General features: G+C 39.5%; 1 protein-coding gene across 2 annotated transcripts; it reads left to right on the top strand.

Moving 5' to 3' along the window:
- The first annotated feature begins 9,332 nt into the window (after nt 1–9,332).
- On the top strand, nt 9,333–10,896 carry LOC145103113 (flavonol synthase/flavanone 3-hydroxylase-like). Of its 2 annotated transcripts, XM_079040653.1 has the most exons (4): nt 9,333–9,782; nt 9,877–9,954; nt 10,116–10,437; nt 10,517–10,896. In XM_079040653.1, the coding sequence occupies exons 1-4, from the start codon at nt 9,424–9,426 to the stop codon at nt 10,778–10,780; spliced, it is 1,023 nt and encodes a 340-aa protein (XP_078896779.1). In that variant the 5' UTR covers nt 9,333–9,423; the 3' UTR covers nt 10,781–10,896. The 2 variants fall into 2 exon arrangements, with proteins under 2 accessions (XP_078896779.1, XP_078896781.1); XM_079040655.1 differs by lacking the exon at nt 9,877–9,954 and having other exon boundaries at nt 9,336–9,782.
- Nucleotides 10,897–16,980: the final 6,084 nt, after the last annotated feature.

The following is a 16,980-nucleotide window of genomic DNA, read 5'->3' as shown; positions in this document are numbered from 1 at the left end:
CACTGGAGGTGTCATTTCCCTAACCCGATGGTTCGAGAAAATCGAATCTATCTTTGAAATCTGTGCCTGTTCGGAATCTGATAAAGTGAAGTTCGCCGCTTGTACCTTCACCGATAAAGCTCTAACATGGTGGAACGGCCGAGTCAAATGCCTAACCCTACCTGTAGCCAATGCCATGTGTTGGGAGGCCATGAAGGAACTTCTACTTGCAGAGTACTGCCCACGGGGCGAGATGCAGAAATTAGAGCATGAACTATGGAATCTAAAGATGCAGGGTTCCGACATAGTCGCTTATACTTCAAGATTCGATGACTTGGCGCTACTCTGTCCGGGAATGGTTACCCCGGAGAGTAAAAATATTGAGAGGTTCATCTGGGGGTTGACCCAGCAAACCAAATGAAATGTCTTGGCTGTGAAGCCAGACACCTATGACAGTGCTAAATGTCTGGCGCAAACCCTGATCGATCACAGAGATAACCCTGATGAGGAGGCCACTACTCCTGAGCTGGTTAAGAGTAGTGGTGGAACTAAAAAGGAATTCTCGAACAAGCGGAAGGCCCAAAGTACACAAGGATCCTCTATGAAACAGCAAACGGTAGCAGTCCACGCTGCTACTGCCCCTGCTGCTGTTTCTGTTGTTGGTTCCACTGCTCAGACTCCTACCAGCGGATATACCGGTACCCTTCCTTGGTGCAACAAGTGCATCTACCATCACCGTACTCACGGGCCATGTCGCGAACGTCTCTGCAACAACTGTGGCAGGAAGGGCCACCATGCTCGAAACTGCAGAAAACCAGGCCAATCAACAAATCAATCTTCCAGAGCGGGTGTCGGTCAGGCCTGCTATAATTGTGGTAAAGTTGGGCACTTCAAGAGGAACTACCCTAAGGTAGCAGCAACCGACAACACTGGAAGAGTCCTAGCTATAGGACAAGATGAGGCAGCCGCCGATACCACCGTTGTCACAGGTATATTCTTCCTCGATAGCCCTTATACTTGCAATCCTTTTCAATTCTAGTACTGAAAGATAATCTACTAGCAATTCATTCGAACATCTTCGTAAGCATAGTCCTCAACTAATAACCGAAACGTTTACCGTCGAGATAGCTAACGGTGAGAAAGAGAGCATTAGCGATAAACTTAGTTCCCAGCCTATGTGATCAATGAGAAACAGGAGTTGCATCCCCGAAGTCTACAATTTCCCTGATGTCTTTCCGAAGAGCTCTCGGAAATTCCTCCCGAATGCCAAGTAGAGTTGCACATCGATCTAATTCCTGGAGCAAACCCTGTAGCCAAATCTCCGTATTGATAGGCTCCAGCAGAAATGCAGGAGTTACCCAGTCAGCTACGAGTTCACAGGAGTGATGTTTCCAAAAGAGCATTCAGGACTCGATATAGTCACTACGAAGATGTAGTGATGCCCTTCGGTCTAACCATTTTCTTTGGTCATGTAGTAATCAAAGAAGGCATGTTACAATCTGAAACGCGTATCGCGAGGTACATAGAACTTTTCGAAATCCTCATTAGGATCGATCCCGTAGCCTATAAACTCCGACTACCCTGAGAACTTAGCAGCATCCATCCGGTATTTCACGTCTCTGTCCTTAAGAAATGCCTACCCGATGAAACCATAGTAATCCCTTTGATGTGACCGAAATCAACGAAAGTATAAACCTCATGGTAGAACCAATCAAAATCATAGATCGAGAGACTAAATGTACGAAACAAAACCGTATCCCGATAAGTGAAAGGTTCCCCGAAATGCCATGCGAGAATCCGAATTCACTTGGAAGCGCGATGATCCGATAGAACAGAACTATTCGTATTCTCTTTCAAAATCCATGAGTCGCATCTAAAGTTTGAATTTCAGGATGAAATTCCCTCTAACGGGGGGATAATGTGACAACCCGAAGTTTGTTCCGTCATCGTAACTCGTTCCGTTATTATAAATTCGTCGTTTTAAATTGTTTCCGTATCATTTCTAAATTAATTAATTAATTTTGAGTTGCTATTATGACTTAATAGTTGTCCAAAACCATTAGAAACTCATGAAAACGCCCCAAATTATTATTTGGAAAAATTTTAGTTTATTCCGACGAGTTATAAAACAATTAAATCGGGTACGACCAAAAGCCTTGCTTAACATCAGTATCGGGTAGAATTCCACCGTGTCCCAAACTTTAAGCATATATAAAGTTGAGAGAGCCTCATTTGAAGCCTTTTCCACTCTCTCTCTACTCTCTCTCTAACCTCTCTCCTCATGTCCAAGTTCTTGATCCAAAATCACTCATTTCAAGCTCCAAATCATCAAGGTAGCTATCCTAGCTCCTAGTATAACATCCTTAACCTTCAAATTCGTGATTAATATGTGGAATAGGACCATAAACATGTGTTTACGGCCCTGGAACATCCTTATGCCGTGAACACATGCAAAGGGGGGGGGGGGTTTGAGCCTTAAAACCTTTCCAAACCTCATTTGGAGCTTAGATATGACTTAGGGGCTTACCAAAATTGACTTAGAACACCTTGAACTCATCATTTAGAGTGTAAACATGAGTTTACGGCCCAAGCACATGCTTGGACCGTAAACACCTATTCATGGGGAGTAAACTCATTTTAAAGTGTTAAGATGCCACTTAAACACACCATAAGCCTTGGAATAAAGTCAAGAAGCAACCATAATCAAGTTAAGGGCCTTAAACATGCTAAAACTACCCCCATAGGAGCTTACGACCGTAAACCCCCCAAGAATGGTTTCTTAGGCCGTAAAATCCTAAAACTTAGTCAAATGGTGCCTTAAATTCATTCCATGGCTTGTAGATTTAGCTAGAAACACTTGTAATGACCTTGGACCACCAAAACATCAAAGGAAGGTGTGTGGGGGAGTTTACGGCCGTAAACTCCATTTGATGGTCCATATGTGGGTTTAATCCATTCCTATACCCTAGATTTGATCCTAGCTAATTTTCCCAAGTGATATAAGGCCATTTGGCACCCTAGAACACCCCACCATGATTTTACGGCCCTAAACTCATGGGGAGTGGGTCATTAGGGCCATAAACTATCTTATGAGTTTACTCTTGAAGGGTAAACTCCATATCCAAGCCATATACGTCCTTAGATGTCACCCGGGTCACTCCAAACACTTATTTTGAAGTGTTTTCGCTTCTTGGAGTGTATAATCTTATCTAATTAGTGGTTCAAAGTCTAATTAGATAAAATTGTTTATCATTTCATATTACATAGGAATCTCGCGCGTTATCAAGCCCCGATCTGACACTTAGCATCCTAGACAACACGTTCGTCGACTAGTGAGTTCATACCCCTACACCTTTTTCCGTGTTTTTCAATGTTTTCAGGGGGGGAATACAAGCAAATTATAAATTTTTTCAAAACCTAAAACTGATGTACTTCTATAAATATATGGCTAACTTTTAGATATCTTTACCCCTTATGTATCATGCGGAGCATAAGGGATGTTTATTTGAATATAAATACATGGATTTCAATCACAGTAAAGGAAACCATCAAATCAATCAAATTATTATGGGAATAATTTGGGATCTTTAGTTCTTGTTTTATGAGCATAGATTTATGTAAAGTTAATAGATAAACTATGTCTGATTCAGTTTATCTCTGTTTAATTTAGAGTATATTGCCAGATAATTCCATTGTATTTAACTGTTTTCACTGTATTATGTTTCAAAACAATTAGTATGTTTGATAACGTCTGCCCTCTTGTTTTCACTCCTAGGTATCTGCTTGATTGTGAACCGCCCGAATGATCCTACCAATTGTTTTACCATCTTTACATACTTTCCCATCCTTTGATCTCTCACCTCAAAACTCCCATTAACCTGGTTTGCTGCTAGCCTCGAGTTGGTTTGGGCCGTTACAGCTTTCGCACCCATTTGCTTGGCTAGACGCAATCCTGGGAGCAGCGCTTTGTACTCTGCTTTATTGTTCGACGTGTGGAAATCGAAACGAAGGGCGTAGGTTACCTCTTCTCATTTTGGGCTAGTCAGGATCAGCCCGGCCCCTGAGCCTGCCCTGCTGGATGCCCCATCCCTATACAAAGTCCATGAACTATTATCAGTCGGGGCCCCCTGAACTGCCCACACTTTCTCTTTAGTTGGGTCCCCTCCGTCCATAATTTCTAGTAATAAATCAGCTAGCACATGTCCCTTGATACTCGTCCTTGGGCGGTAATTTATGTTGTGCTCTCCTAGTTCGATTGCTTACTTCGCCAGTCGGCCCGACGTCTCCGGCTTGAGTAGTATCTGTTTGATGGGGTAACTCGTGAGCATCTCGATATGGTGTGCTTGAAAGTACCACCTTAGTCGTCACGCAGCGTAGATGAGCGCCAGGACCAGCCTCTCTAGCATGGGATAGTTGAGTTCCGGTCCTTGCAGCGCCCTACTAACAAAGTATACCGTTTTCTGTTCACCTTCCCTTTCTACAGTCAATACTAAAGATATTGCTTTGCCTGATGTCGAGAGATACACCTGTAACGTCTCTCAAGGGACGGGGCTGGCCAGCGTGGGTAATTCATGTAGTGCTTCCTTGATTCTCTGGAGTGCCTTTTCTGCTTCATTCATCCACTGGAAATTCTTTTCTCAATGCATCCCTTCAATGTGTGGAACAACGGCATGGCCTTGTCAGTGGATTTTGAAATGATCCTACTTAGATCTGTAAGCTTCCCATTCAGACCATGTGCATCTTTGAGGGAGTTCGGTGTTGGTGTCTCAATGAATTCATCGACCATGGTCGGGCTGGGCTGGATACCTTGTTTGGTGACGTAGTACCCCAGGAACTGCCCCTCTTCTACCCCAAACGTACACTTGGCTGGGTTCAGCTTCATTTTTACCGCCTCAAGGGTTCGGAAAGTCTCCTCAATATCTTGCAACATCTTGTCTTCATGCGAGCTCTTAATCACCATATCGTCCACATATACCTCGATGTTTCTCCAGATTTGTTTGGCAAATATTGAGTCAACCAAGCGTTGATATGTGGCCCATGTATTCTTCAAGCCGAAAGGCATCTTGGTGTAGCAACAAGTGCCATGATATGTGTAGAAGGCTGTTTTCTCCTCATCTTCTTTGTTCATCAAAATCTGGTGGTAGCCTTTGTACGCGTCCAAAAAGCACTTTAGCTTGAACCCTTGTAACTATTCCACTTTCTGATCAATCTCTAGGAGGGGGTAACAATCTTTAGGGCACGCCTTATTTAAATCTGAAAAGTCTATGCACATACGCCACGACCCGTCTTGCTTGCGGACCATAACCGGGTTCACGATCCATATCGAAAATATTGCTTCTCGCACTATCCATGCTTCTGCCAGTTTGTCCACTTCTGCATTGATTGCCCTGTTACGGTCTCCTCCCTGGACTCTCTTTTTCTGCTTAACCTCTTTTGTGCCTGGTTTAATTACGATTTTATGCTCGATGACCTTCCTTTCTACCCCTATCATATCCGTAGGAGTCCATGCGAACACATGTTTGTATTGTTTAAGCAAGTCAACCATCGCTCTTCTTGTGTGGCTTGGGAGATCGCATACAATGCTGACTGGCTGATCGGGGTATCTTTCATTGATTACATCCTTCCCTTTCACGGGGTTGTTTTTGGGCCTCTTGGTCTCTTTGGTTATTTCTGCCGGCTTCATAACTGTGTAGCATTGCAATTCTTTAGGTGGAGTGGCCAGTAACGTAGCCATGCCCATTGGGGTATCGAATTTCATGATCCCATGCATAGTTGATGGTACTGCCCCCAACTTCAAGAGAGTTGTTCTTCCCAGAATGATATTGTGTTCCGCTGAATGTCAAATGACCACGAAATCTATCAAGGCGGTTTTCTTCTGCTGCTTGTTGTGGCTAGTAATGGTCAGGGGGAGGTGGATTGTGCCCAACGGCCATAGGCTATGACCGGTGAACCCTACTAGCCTCCCAAACGTGGTTCGCAAGTTATCCTTCCAGCAGTCTAGGAGGAGCGGGAATCAGTGTTCATATATGATGTCCGCCGAACTCCTAGTGTCGACATTGACCCTATGTATAGTTACATCCCTTATGGAGGTTTGTATCACCAGGGGGTTGTGTGACAACCCGATATTTCAACTCTATGTAATGACCTAAAAAGTCATGTATTGTAACCACTTTTGATATAATGAAATTAACTTCGAAAATAAAATGTCCAAAAATCTCAAATTTATTACCTACTATGTTAGATGACATTAAACTGTGATCGTACGTAAAAAGAACACCCAAATCTGACTTCGTATAATGAAGTTATGATTTTTCCAAGTTCGGCTTCGTGTCAGACAGCTAAAAACTCGAAACGGAGATCGAGCGACTTTTGGCCGGAATGACCTAAATGAGAATCGGAGGTCTCGACAATGGTTTTACAATGGTAAAAAGTCTGGCAAAAACAGACATCAGATAATGAAGTTATGAATTTCTAACGAAATTTTGTTACCACGACCTTTTAAAAATTAATAATAAAAATAATTTCAAAATTTGCCGACGGATTCTAAACGAAAGTTGTAGAGGTAGTCTCACCTACACGTGGATATAAAGAACGTCGAAAATGGAGTTCGTATGAAGAAGATATGAATTTTTGAAGTTTATTAAATAAATAAAATATAAATTTTATTATTTAATCTCTGCATTATCCGAAGGAGGAGTCACCAGGTCGATTCGAGTTACGCCCAGCGTACGCTCGTACGTCCAGCGTACTCGAGGACTAGGCCTCGGATCGTCCACGCTATACCTGTCCCATCCGAGGCTCCGAGGCATTCCAGGAGGCGGTCACGCATGACGCACGCGTACGCCCAACGTACCAAGACGGTTCCCAGCCCCTATAAAAGGGATGCGAGGGTTCCGAAGAAATGGCTCAATTTCTCTCAACTTTCTTGCGTTCTTGCCTTGTTTTCCGTGCCCGTGCTAACCCGAAGCCCCGGTTTCCTTGCTCAAGTCCCGAAGGTCGTTTGTGCTCCCGAGATTCCCAAGAATCCCGAGAAAATCCATTTTCTCGAGTCGAAATTCTGCTCGGTTTTCATCTCGCCTTTTTCGATCTTTCAAGTGAGTTCATACCCTTATAATCCACACTTTTAAATGTTTTATAAATGCTTTTATATGCTTTTAAGGGGGGAAATACAAGTAAAACACACACGATTATTATCATGTGTTATATAAAGTTTCATTATACACTTTTTATCAACGGAATCATATGTGATTTATAACTAATATAGGGAAACTTTCGTATGAAAAATATATCACGATAACATCATATCTTTTGAAATGAAAAATGTTGTTATATATGTATAAATCAAACACTCTGCTTATACTGTATGTATATGTGTCCATCTTAGGCACTACAAAAATTATACTTTTCATAACAAGTGAGCATTTCACTAGGGATTACTATGCAAACGAGACACACTTTTAGAAAACTAGAATAGGTATAGTTTTACGAGAACATCACGAACTCTTACATACTAGAAACACTATTTCAAGAAGTTACTTTCAAATACAAGAACAAACGAACATTTTCACACGTAAATCTGTTTTATACTAAGTTTTGTGAGACATTAACTTCACGTACGTTCGAGTACACATTTCAAGTCCTGTATTATATACCAGAATCCCTTGTAGGGGGAGCATGGTGTTTTTAGGTGTTCGTATTGACTTTCATGAATTTTAGAAGTTGGAGGATAGATTTAGGAAAATTGATCATAATAGCTTTTAAATTACTTTTGGTGTTCTATTAAGTACTTAATGGTTAAGCCTTAAGTTTATCACTTTTAACATGATTGTTGGTTACTTATTAGGATATTGAGATGTGAAATTCAATTTAACTTAAGGGTCGTAATGCTTGGCATAATGAGGGTTAAAAAGTTAAGGATTTTCACATAAAATGCCACTTTTACACTTATTAGGTTCTTTCAGACAATATGACAAACACCTTGTGTGCATGAAATCCTACAGTGATCATCAACTCTCTAATAGGCTTCAATCCATCCCATAGAACTTAATAGTTTCATTTGTCATTGACACCAACAATTAGCATAAAGAAGGAACGATTCATGACTATAAATGGAACGATGCCAGATTTCACTATATCATGAATCTGACTCATAGTTCGATCAAATCCATCATTTTCCTGATCAGAGTAAAAATCAAACTAGAATGTGCTTTTAAAAACAACCGAAACTAAGCTCAAATTCTATCTCGACATCCAATTCGATGGCGAGCATCAAAACTTGCAAATATTTATGCGTTAAATATCTTGTGTATGAGTTTTTCATGAACACTGGCTTCTGCTTCACTATTCCTCTTCCACCCTGGTTGTTGATTTGCTATGTCCAATGCCGAGATTACGAAGATCTTCGCCATCTACGCCTTTGAAATGAAGAAACTGAGGCTCAGTTGGTCGTTTATTTGGTACACCTAATCGATAAACCCTAACCCTAAAATCCAAAGCATGTGATTGCCACTCAAACCAGATCGACTTTTCGCTGGAGAGATGGGACGGACGGACATGGTTCTGACAGTGGGAGGAGTAGAGACGAAGGGTATGGCCGTTGATTCCAGGTTTCACGTCGTTTACTTGGGTCAGTCTAATTCATAAAGTAAGAAATAAACTTTTAAACTTAATGGGTTGTATTTTGATGACGCGCGGTGTTTTATGAATAAATAAGTTAAAATTTTGTTCTCAAATGTTCTCAATTTAAAAAATATTCTCATTTGAACACACACACACACACACACACACACACATATATATATATATATATATATATATATATATATATATATATATAATAAAAATTGGCCTAAAAAAATTTAATTCCTATACAGTTGTCCACCTTGTCCCTTTCACCGCGCTCCCATATAAAATTTAAATTTGTTTTGGTGTTTATTTTGTTTAGGTTTTGTACGTATATGTTTTGATACATATAATACATTTTTATTTGAATGTACAATAAATCCAATCCAATGTCACCTAACTTTTATCTATAAAATTGTAAAAATCAGCGTGGCAGGCAAACGACTAATTAATAATACCAAGCACATGTGATATATAATTGTTTGTTTTACTGAAATGAAGTCCTTAATAAATAGGATAAGGTTTGTCATTTTGTCATCTAACTTTTATAATATTAAATGTAAATCCTTTAAAATAATTGATTATTAAACCGTTTTTGTGATTACGAAATACCTTTTTCTTCTAATTATTAGCTTTACATATAAGGTATGAAGCATTTAGAAAGGAAAGCACTTAAACCAACATTTGTTTTTCAATTCATTATTCAGTATTTTGATTATAATATTTGAAATATAATATACCATTGACGATGAACAACAATCAAAGGAAACAAACAATATAAGGGAACACATCAGAAACACTGATACCGACGAAATAAACACTATGCCAACATCAGCTATTCCTACAGTTGATCTCTCACCATTCTTCACAGCCGGAGATGACGAGTCTTGCCGGAAAAAGTGCAAAGACTTGATAGCCGAAGCCTGCAGTGACTACGGGTTCTTTCAAATAGTGAACCATGGCGTCCCACTTGATCTCATCAACCAAGCAATGGAGCTTTCCAAAACATTTTTTAATTACAACGATGAGGTGAAACGTGAGTGTAGTTCCAGCCCAGATTCACCACTTCCGGCTGGCTACAACAAGCAGCCGGATCACTCACCTGATAAAAACGAGTATCTGCTCATGTTCCCACCTGAATCACCTTTCAATGTCCTCCCTACCAATCCTCCTGATTTCAGGTAAATGTTACATCTAAATGAGATTTTTAAATTAACTCTCCAACTGATCAACTCACTCAAAGTCAACTTCCCTTTTGATCATGGTGTCCAAGAGACATCGCAGTTCCAAGGAGCTTTTGAGGTCTGATGGCGAAAACACAGAGAATGGCCGTTCAGTTTCACCTACCACAACGTGCGTCACTTTGGAAAACTCACAATTAGTATTTTATTGTTTGTTTCTATTCATAACTCAACTGTACATAATATGTTTTATCTTAGCAATGTATTTAAAATTTTAAAATAACAACATACAGATTGTAAGTTCACCTAATGTTTAAATTAATTAATTTGAAGGAAAATATTAGAAGAGATGTTCAAATATTTCGTGACGACATGCGAAATATTGGAGGCCATAATAAACGATTGTTTAGGCTTACCTCCCAATTTTCTCAAGGAATACAACAATGACCGAAGCTGGGATTTCATGGTGACTATGCGGTATCTTCCAGCAACGGAAAGTGAGAACAATGGCATAACTGAACACGAAGATGGAAACTTGATCACCATTGTTCTACAGGAAGACATCGAAGGTTTAGAGGTATGCAAGGATGGGGAATGGATTCCGGTGATTCCTTCCAAGGGGACTCTTGCTGTGAACTTAAGCGATGCTATTCAGGTAATTAACACTATTCAACTTCAAATATCAACAAGTGCATCATATGTTTTGCAGTTGTTGTTAACAGTGATATTTACAGGTGTTGAGCAATAAGAAATTTAAAAGTGCGACTCATAGAGTAGTGAGACCAAAGGGAAGACACCGGCATTCATATGTGTTTTTCTATAACTTGCAAGGAGACAAATGGGTTGAGCCATTGCCCAACTTCAGTAGTGCAATCGGAGTAAAACCCAAGTATAGAGGATTTTATTACAAGGATTACCAGGCTTTGAGGATGAGAAACAAGACACATCCACCATCGACACCTGAAGAAATCATCCGCATCGCTCATTACGAGATTTAGTAATCTCATACATAATAAAAGATTGTTTGTTTTCTTGCTTTCGTTGTTTGTGAGATTATATTTCGGTACGTTTATAAAGTTGGCAAACATGACTCTTTATAGTCTTTAACCTTAAAGTAATTTCTGGTTGTGTAAAAAGTTACGTAAACTAAGTTGTTCTAATATTAATTTTTTCTTAAAACAACTAACAAATCTTTTTAATCCTACTACTACTAAATATTCAAACACGTAGCTTATTTTCTCGACGACACATTTCCAATACACTAAAACCGCCGGGAAAAAGTCACTTAGGTAGTGTTTCTAATATTGATACAATTATATTTCTCTACATAACCAAGAATCGAGCTCCTATAAAAAATTGGTCCGATTCTAGATTTTGGGTTTGCTGGTTATTACCAACTTTTGGCCACTCCTTTATAAATTGGAATCAAAATCCGAACATTTATATTTGTTTTTAATAATAATTGTTCTTTTAGCACATGTTTGGTTGTATCTTATAAGTTACCTTCAACCTAGCACCAAATTTGATGTTATCATTATTTTTGGACAAAATTATAAAAGTGGTCCATGTGTTTTGTGGAAAATTACTATTTTGGTCCAAAAGGTTTTAGACAAGTATCACCGGTCCAAAACTTTGATTTTGTTGTGAGTTCGAACAAAAAGTTTTGAAACTTTTTATGATGAGGACTTATATGTTCTATTTTATTTTCATAATGTTTTTTATTACAAAAATTAGATAAAAAATAAGAAACGAAAACACTCACCCCACCCCACCACACTCTCTCTCTCTCTCTCTCTCTCTCTCTATATATATATATATATATATATATATATATATATATATATATATATAGTATACATTTTGGCATCTTCCACCAGATTTAAACACCAAAACGCGTCCACAAACTAAAGACACCGTCGACGCCACCCTTTTTGGCTAACCACTGTCGTTGACCACCCTGTTTCCTTCATTCACTAGGATTGTCTCCCTTTTTCTCAGAGCTATGTCTCTAGAAACCCATACAAGGTTTTCGGAGAAAAAGGATTGGGGTACAAGATCAATTGGGTACTAGTTGGCTCTGTCAACTAATCGAGTAGGAGAATGACTGGTGGTTGGGTTTTGTTGCCTTCGGTAGGTGGTCGAGACGAATTGGTATTTTAGCAGGTGGTTGGGGCGGCGTTCTGATTTTCCATTTGTGTCTCTCTTCGTCTACATCCTTCCGATGACGGCTAGATCTAAAAGACGTTAGAACTTTATAGCGTCACCTTTATAACTAACGACGTCACCACAAGCCTTTGTCTTATTCGATAGATGAACCCTACATTCTTCGACCACGTCATCTCATTCAAATGAACTTCATTTTCACAAATCTGGAACACCACCTACATCATCAGTTTCATCTTGTTCAGATGAACCGTCGTCGATTCTGAATAGATCTATAAGTTGGTGATGATACCCTATCTTTATCATCATAAAGGTACAAATCCGATGAAAATATGTAAAGAGAGGGTGGGTTACTAGAACGTCATAGTTCGATAAGCAATGGACAGAGAGAGAGAGAGCGAGAGAGAGATTTAGTATGTTAAAAGAGAGGGTGGGTTAAATGGAGAGAGAGAGAGAGAGGGAGAGAGAGAGAGAGATTTAGTATGTTAAAAGAGAGGGTGGGTTAGTATACCATGGGTTGAGGGTTGAATTTTTATTTTTTATTTTTCTTTCAATCCACAAAGTATGTAAGTAAATAAAAAAATTGAAGAAAAAAAACGAAGGGAAAAATTATCATTTAAAAAAAATTAAAAACTGGACCAATCTCGCAACAAACTCAAAGTTTTGGATCGGTGGTGCTAGTTCTAAACTTTTTGGATCAAAGTAAAAGTTCTCCGATAAACACATAGACCATTTTTGTAATTTTGTCATTAGTTTTGGTTATAGTCAATTTTAACATTTGGAAAATTTTATTGAAAATGTCTAGCAAAAACCTAAACAAACAAAAACAAAAGCATGAAGAAAATGAAAGACTCGAGGTTGTGCATCCAACACGTCCAATCCGAAGTTACTTTCTTACACCTATTAGAAACCCAAAGATAAGGCGAGCTACAATCTTTTAAGGCTAAGCTACAATATTATGGAGTAACTCTCCGTTTATAACTCTACTAGAGACACAACTATTCCTAAATACCCACAGTGTAACACCTAGTTTCAGAATGTCTCTAATTTCGGCATAGTGGGTCGTACTTTGATAGAGTAGAGGACTTGGGCTTGAAGGGAATAAAGTTTAGACCTTACTTGGCATTAATATCACGGGTTAAGTGATTTAATCTCTTGAATTATGTTTTAGAGCTAAAGGGTAGAATAAGAAAGAAACATTTGGACTACTCTTTAGTTAAGTTCGGCATTCAATTAGTTAAATGTAATTAGATAGAACTTTAGGATTTGTCAATACCTTCGCGTGCATATAAGGATGGTCAAAAATAGAGTTGAAAAGAAGAAGTTATGACTGTTTGAAACTGTAATGCGTTTAGGTTAAAACCCGTCACCACACAATGGTGGGTAAGTCACCACGATGTGGCTTCACCTAATGCAACACGCCTTCATTTATGGCCCCACAACGTGGCAGGGTATTGGCCATAACGTGGAGGCCGTGAGCATGCACACCCTGATTTTTCAGGCTTTAAGCCTTATTTAAGAGATGTGATGTCTTAGGTTTGCTCACCTTCAGATTCCATCACATCCCTTTCAACCTAATCAGACTCTGGCCACCATTGTTGACATCTTGAAGCTTTTTCATGTTTTTTTTGTGGTACTGGAGAAAAAAAAGGTGCGCTAGGTGCATGATCCAACAATCAAACCTCATCATCACCTTCTTACATAGCTTCTGTGCTTTTGTAAGTCCTCAACCTTCTACCTATATATGTTATTCTTTTATATCTAGATTTCCGATGAACATTTCTTCATGTTTGGGATCGTTTGAGTGGATAAATTCCATAATGTTGGCAACTTTATAGATCCTTAAGGTCTCTTGGCAGTTTCTTGTTTTATATCTGTCATATGATAGAGTTTTAATTCCATGAGTGAGGCCTATACTTCTTTTTTACCTTTTTTTTACCTAACTTGAGTTAAAGGCGTGCATTAGATATGTATGTGTAACACCCCGTTTCTGGTACGTATTTGATCTACTTTTATATCATTTGTATTAATGACTCGACGAGTGGCAGCCCTAACTCATCAAGTAGATGCGAGGTTAGGACGCGAGTTTATGTGACCTACTCGCCGAGTCCGCTCTGGGAATCGACGAGTAGGCCAGACTGGATGAAACCCAACTCAAAGGGGTTTGCACCCTATTTAAACAACATTATGAGCTTCAGGTCCAGCCTCCATCACCTCTAGAGCATTACTTTCGAAACACTAATTCCTTTTTGGTAAATTTGAGCTTTCTTAGTGGCTTGGAGGTTTTTTGGTGCATTGTGTATCTAGTAGAAGAGTTGGAAGGAAGAAGGATCAAGGGAAAAGGACTAGATCTAGGAGCAACATTAGTTTCTCTTCACTTTCATGTAATCAAGCTCAAAACTTGACTTGTGGTTTTATAGATTTTCTCCTTTGCCCCTTTATGGAGTTTTGGGGTCAATAAGCTTGATCCTTAAGACTTGGACGTCCCAAGTCATTCGCCTTCAGATCTAGATTCTAGAACCGAGTTTATGGAATAAGGATGCAAGCTTTATGGCCATATTAGCCGATGCACCCCTTTAGACCTCATTTTGGGTCCTTAAAGCTTATACTTCCATGCATGCACGTAAAGTTCATAACTTTACGTGCTCGATCGAGCTTAGAAGCCCAGATCTACCTTTTGGATGTGAGTTGTACGCCCGAAATTGAGATTCTAGACTTGGATAATCGGAGACTCGACGAGTTGTTCTTGGAACTCGACGACTCTGGGGCTTCAGTCCCCAATCGGTTGTGGTTCAAAGGGACTCAGCTGAGTAACAGCTAGCATTTAGACGATTTCAGAGGAGTAATTCGACATATTGTGAAATAGCTACAATCTGGAAATCATGGGACTCGACAAATGTTAGAACACACTCGGTGAGTCCAAGGCAATCTCCTTACGCACAAGAACAAACTTGAAGAGTTGTTCGTATAACTCAGCAAGTCGTAGATTGGACGTGTTCATATAATGAAGGAGGACTCGACGAGTAGTTCATACAACTCGGCGAGTCAGATAAAGGTTGACTAGACATCATTATAGAAGGGGAAATCGTCCAGTCTTTGCTAAAGTCGACGAGTAGATTCAGATAGAAGGATAAAAGAAAGGATAAGGACTCGACGAGTTGGCGGCCCAACTCGGCGAGTCAGGTCAACTAGAAGTTGACTTTGACCATGGTTAAGAGGGTCATTTTACCCTAAGATTAGTTATCAGTATTTAATTAAGTGTCTTTTTGGGAATTGTAGCCGGGGAGTTACCGGAACAGAAGTCAGACAGTTCCCGATCAGTATTTCAGCAGTCAGCCTTACGAGGTGAGTCTCCTTCCAGTAGGGAATGGGTCTACGGCCATAATGTCGGCCCGTTTAGATGGCAGTAGTTCAGTATGCTTGATGTCATTGTGATCCAGGCATGACTATGTATTATGTGTTCCGGGCTGCGGTCCGATGCAGTATGCAGTATATGTGTTATTGTTAAACGTTATGATTATGCTATGCTATGTTCAGTCAGTTCCGGACTCCAGTCCGATGCAGTGGGCAAGGCCCAAGTCAGTTCCGGACTTCGGTCCGATGCCGAGGGCGAGGCCCTAGTAAGTTCCAGACTTCGGTCCGATGCAGTGGGCAAGAACCAAGTTAGTGTCGGACTCCGGTCCGATGCAGAGGGCGAGGCCCTAGTCAGTCCGGACTTCGGTCCGATGCAGTGGGGAAGGCCCGGTATGTGCTTTATTTATTATTGCATGGTATGTGGTACTGATGTGTGTAAAACCAACTAGTTTTAATCCTACTTTTAATTATAAAATTAACACACAAAAGCAGTGAACCTATCATTTGTGGTTTAGCTAAATATGTAGGGTATCGAACACAGGAAACGGAGAATTAGAACTAAAAACTAATATTATCTAAAAATAAGTAATAAACGAAGGGTTTTCTCTAGTTTTACAAGACTAGAAACTTAATTAAAATAGGTAACACTCAAATTAACTAACAAACAACTAAAACACGAAATTACCATCTAAATTCAATAATAAAGAGAACTTCCGTTTAGGTTCGAGTCATTGGTTCCCATGGATGATTTCATTGTATTGGATTAGTTCTTCATTGGCTACCGACTAAGATGATTAGATTCACGTTCGCTGTAACACTCGTGTTTCTAGCCTAGGCATTTATATTGAGTTGATAGTCTAGGTTAACCTTTGTAACTCATTTTGAAGAAATGAAAAGGAATTATGTGAATATTATGTGAATTATGTGTTTTATGCTTAATTATTAGGGCTTAATTAATTAAGAATAAAAATAAGCATCAAAATTAAAGTGTGATATAAGCCTGATATCTTTACATAAAGTTTTAGTGGTCGAAACAAGGATTTCGGTGATATAAAGAATACCAAAATCCGAGTTATAACGAAGAAGTTATGACCTGTCGAAGTTTCGCGACAAAACCAGCATGGTGCTGAATGTCGTAAAAAGTGAGTTTTTGATAAACTACTTTTTAGCCTTAGTAATCTAAACGAAATTCGTAGTATTCGTTAAACCGAGAAGTTCGATAAAAAGAACGCCCAAATCTGACTTCGTATGAGGAAGTTATGATTTTTCAAAGTTTCAGCTTAGCAGTAGACTGCTAAAAACTCGAATTTTAGATCGAGCGATTTTTAGCCAACACAACCTAAATGAAAATTGAAGATCTCGTCATTCGGAGCACAACGGTAAAAAGTCTGACGAAAACGGACGTCGGATGAAAAAGTTATGAATTTTTAACGGATTTCCTGTCCCGTTCTGTTAAAAATAATAATATAAAATTTAAAATGAAAGTTAGCCGACGAAGTCTAAAGGGAAGTTGTAGAGCGTAATTTTAGCTACGCGTGCATATAAAGAACGTAAAGAACGGGGCTCGTATGCGAAAGTTATGGATTTTAGAAGTTTTGGCGCGAAAATCGAGAAAATTCGCGTAGTCACGAGTTGCCACGTCACCCTCGCTGAAAAAGTGCCACGTGTCCTACTGAGTCAC

Source organism: Lactuca serriola, chromosome 4 (genome assembly GCF_051521515.1).
Source record: "Lactuca serriola cultivar US96UC23 chromosome 4, Lser_US96UC23_V15, whole genome shotgun sequence".
NCBI lineage: Eukaryota > Viridiplantae > Streptophyta > Magnoliopsida > Asterales > Asteraceae > Lactuca > Lactuca serriola.
This window is presented reverse-complemented; position numbering and strand designations above follow the sequence as displayed.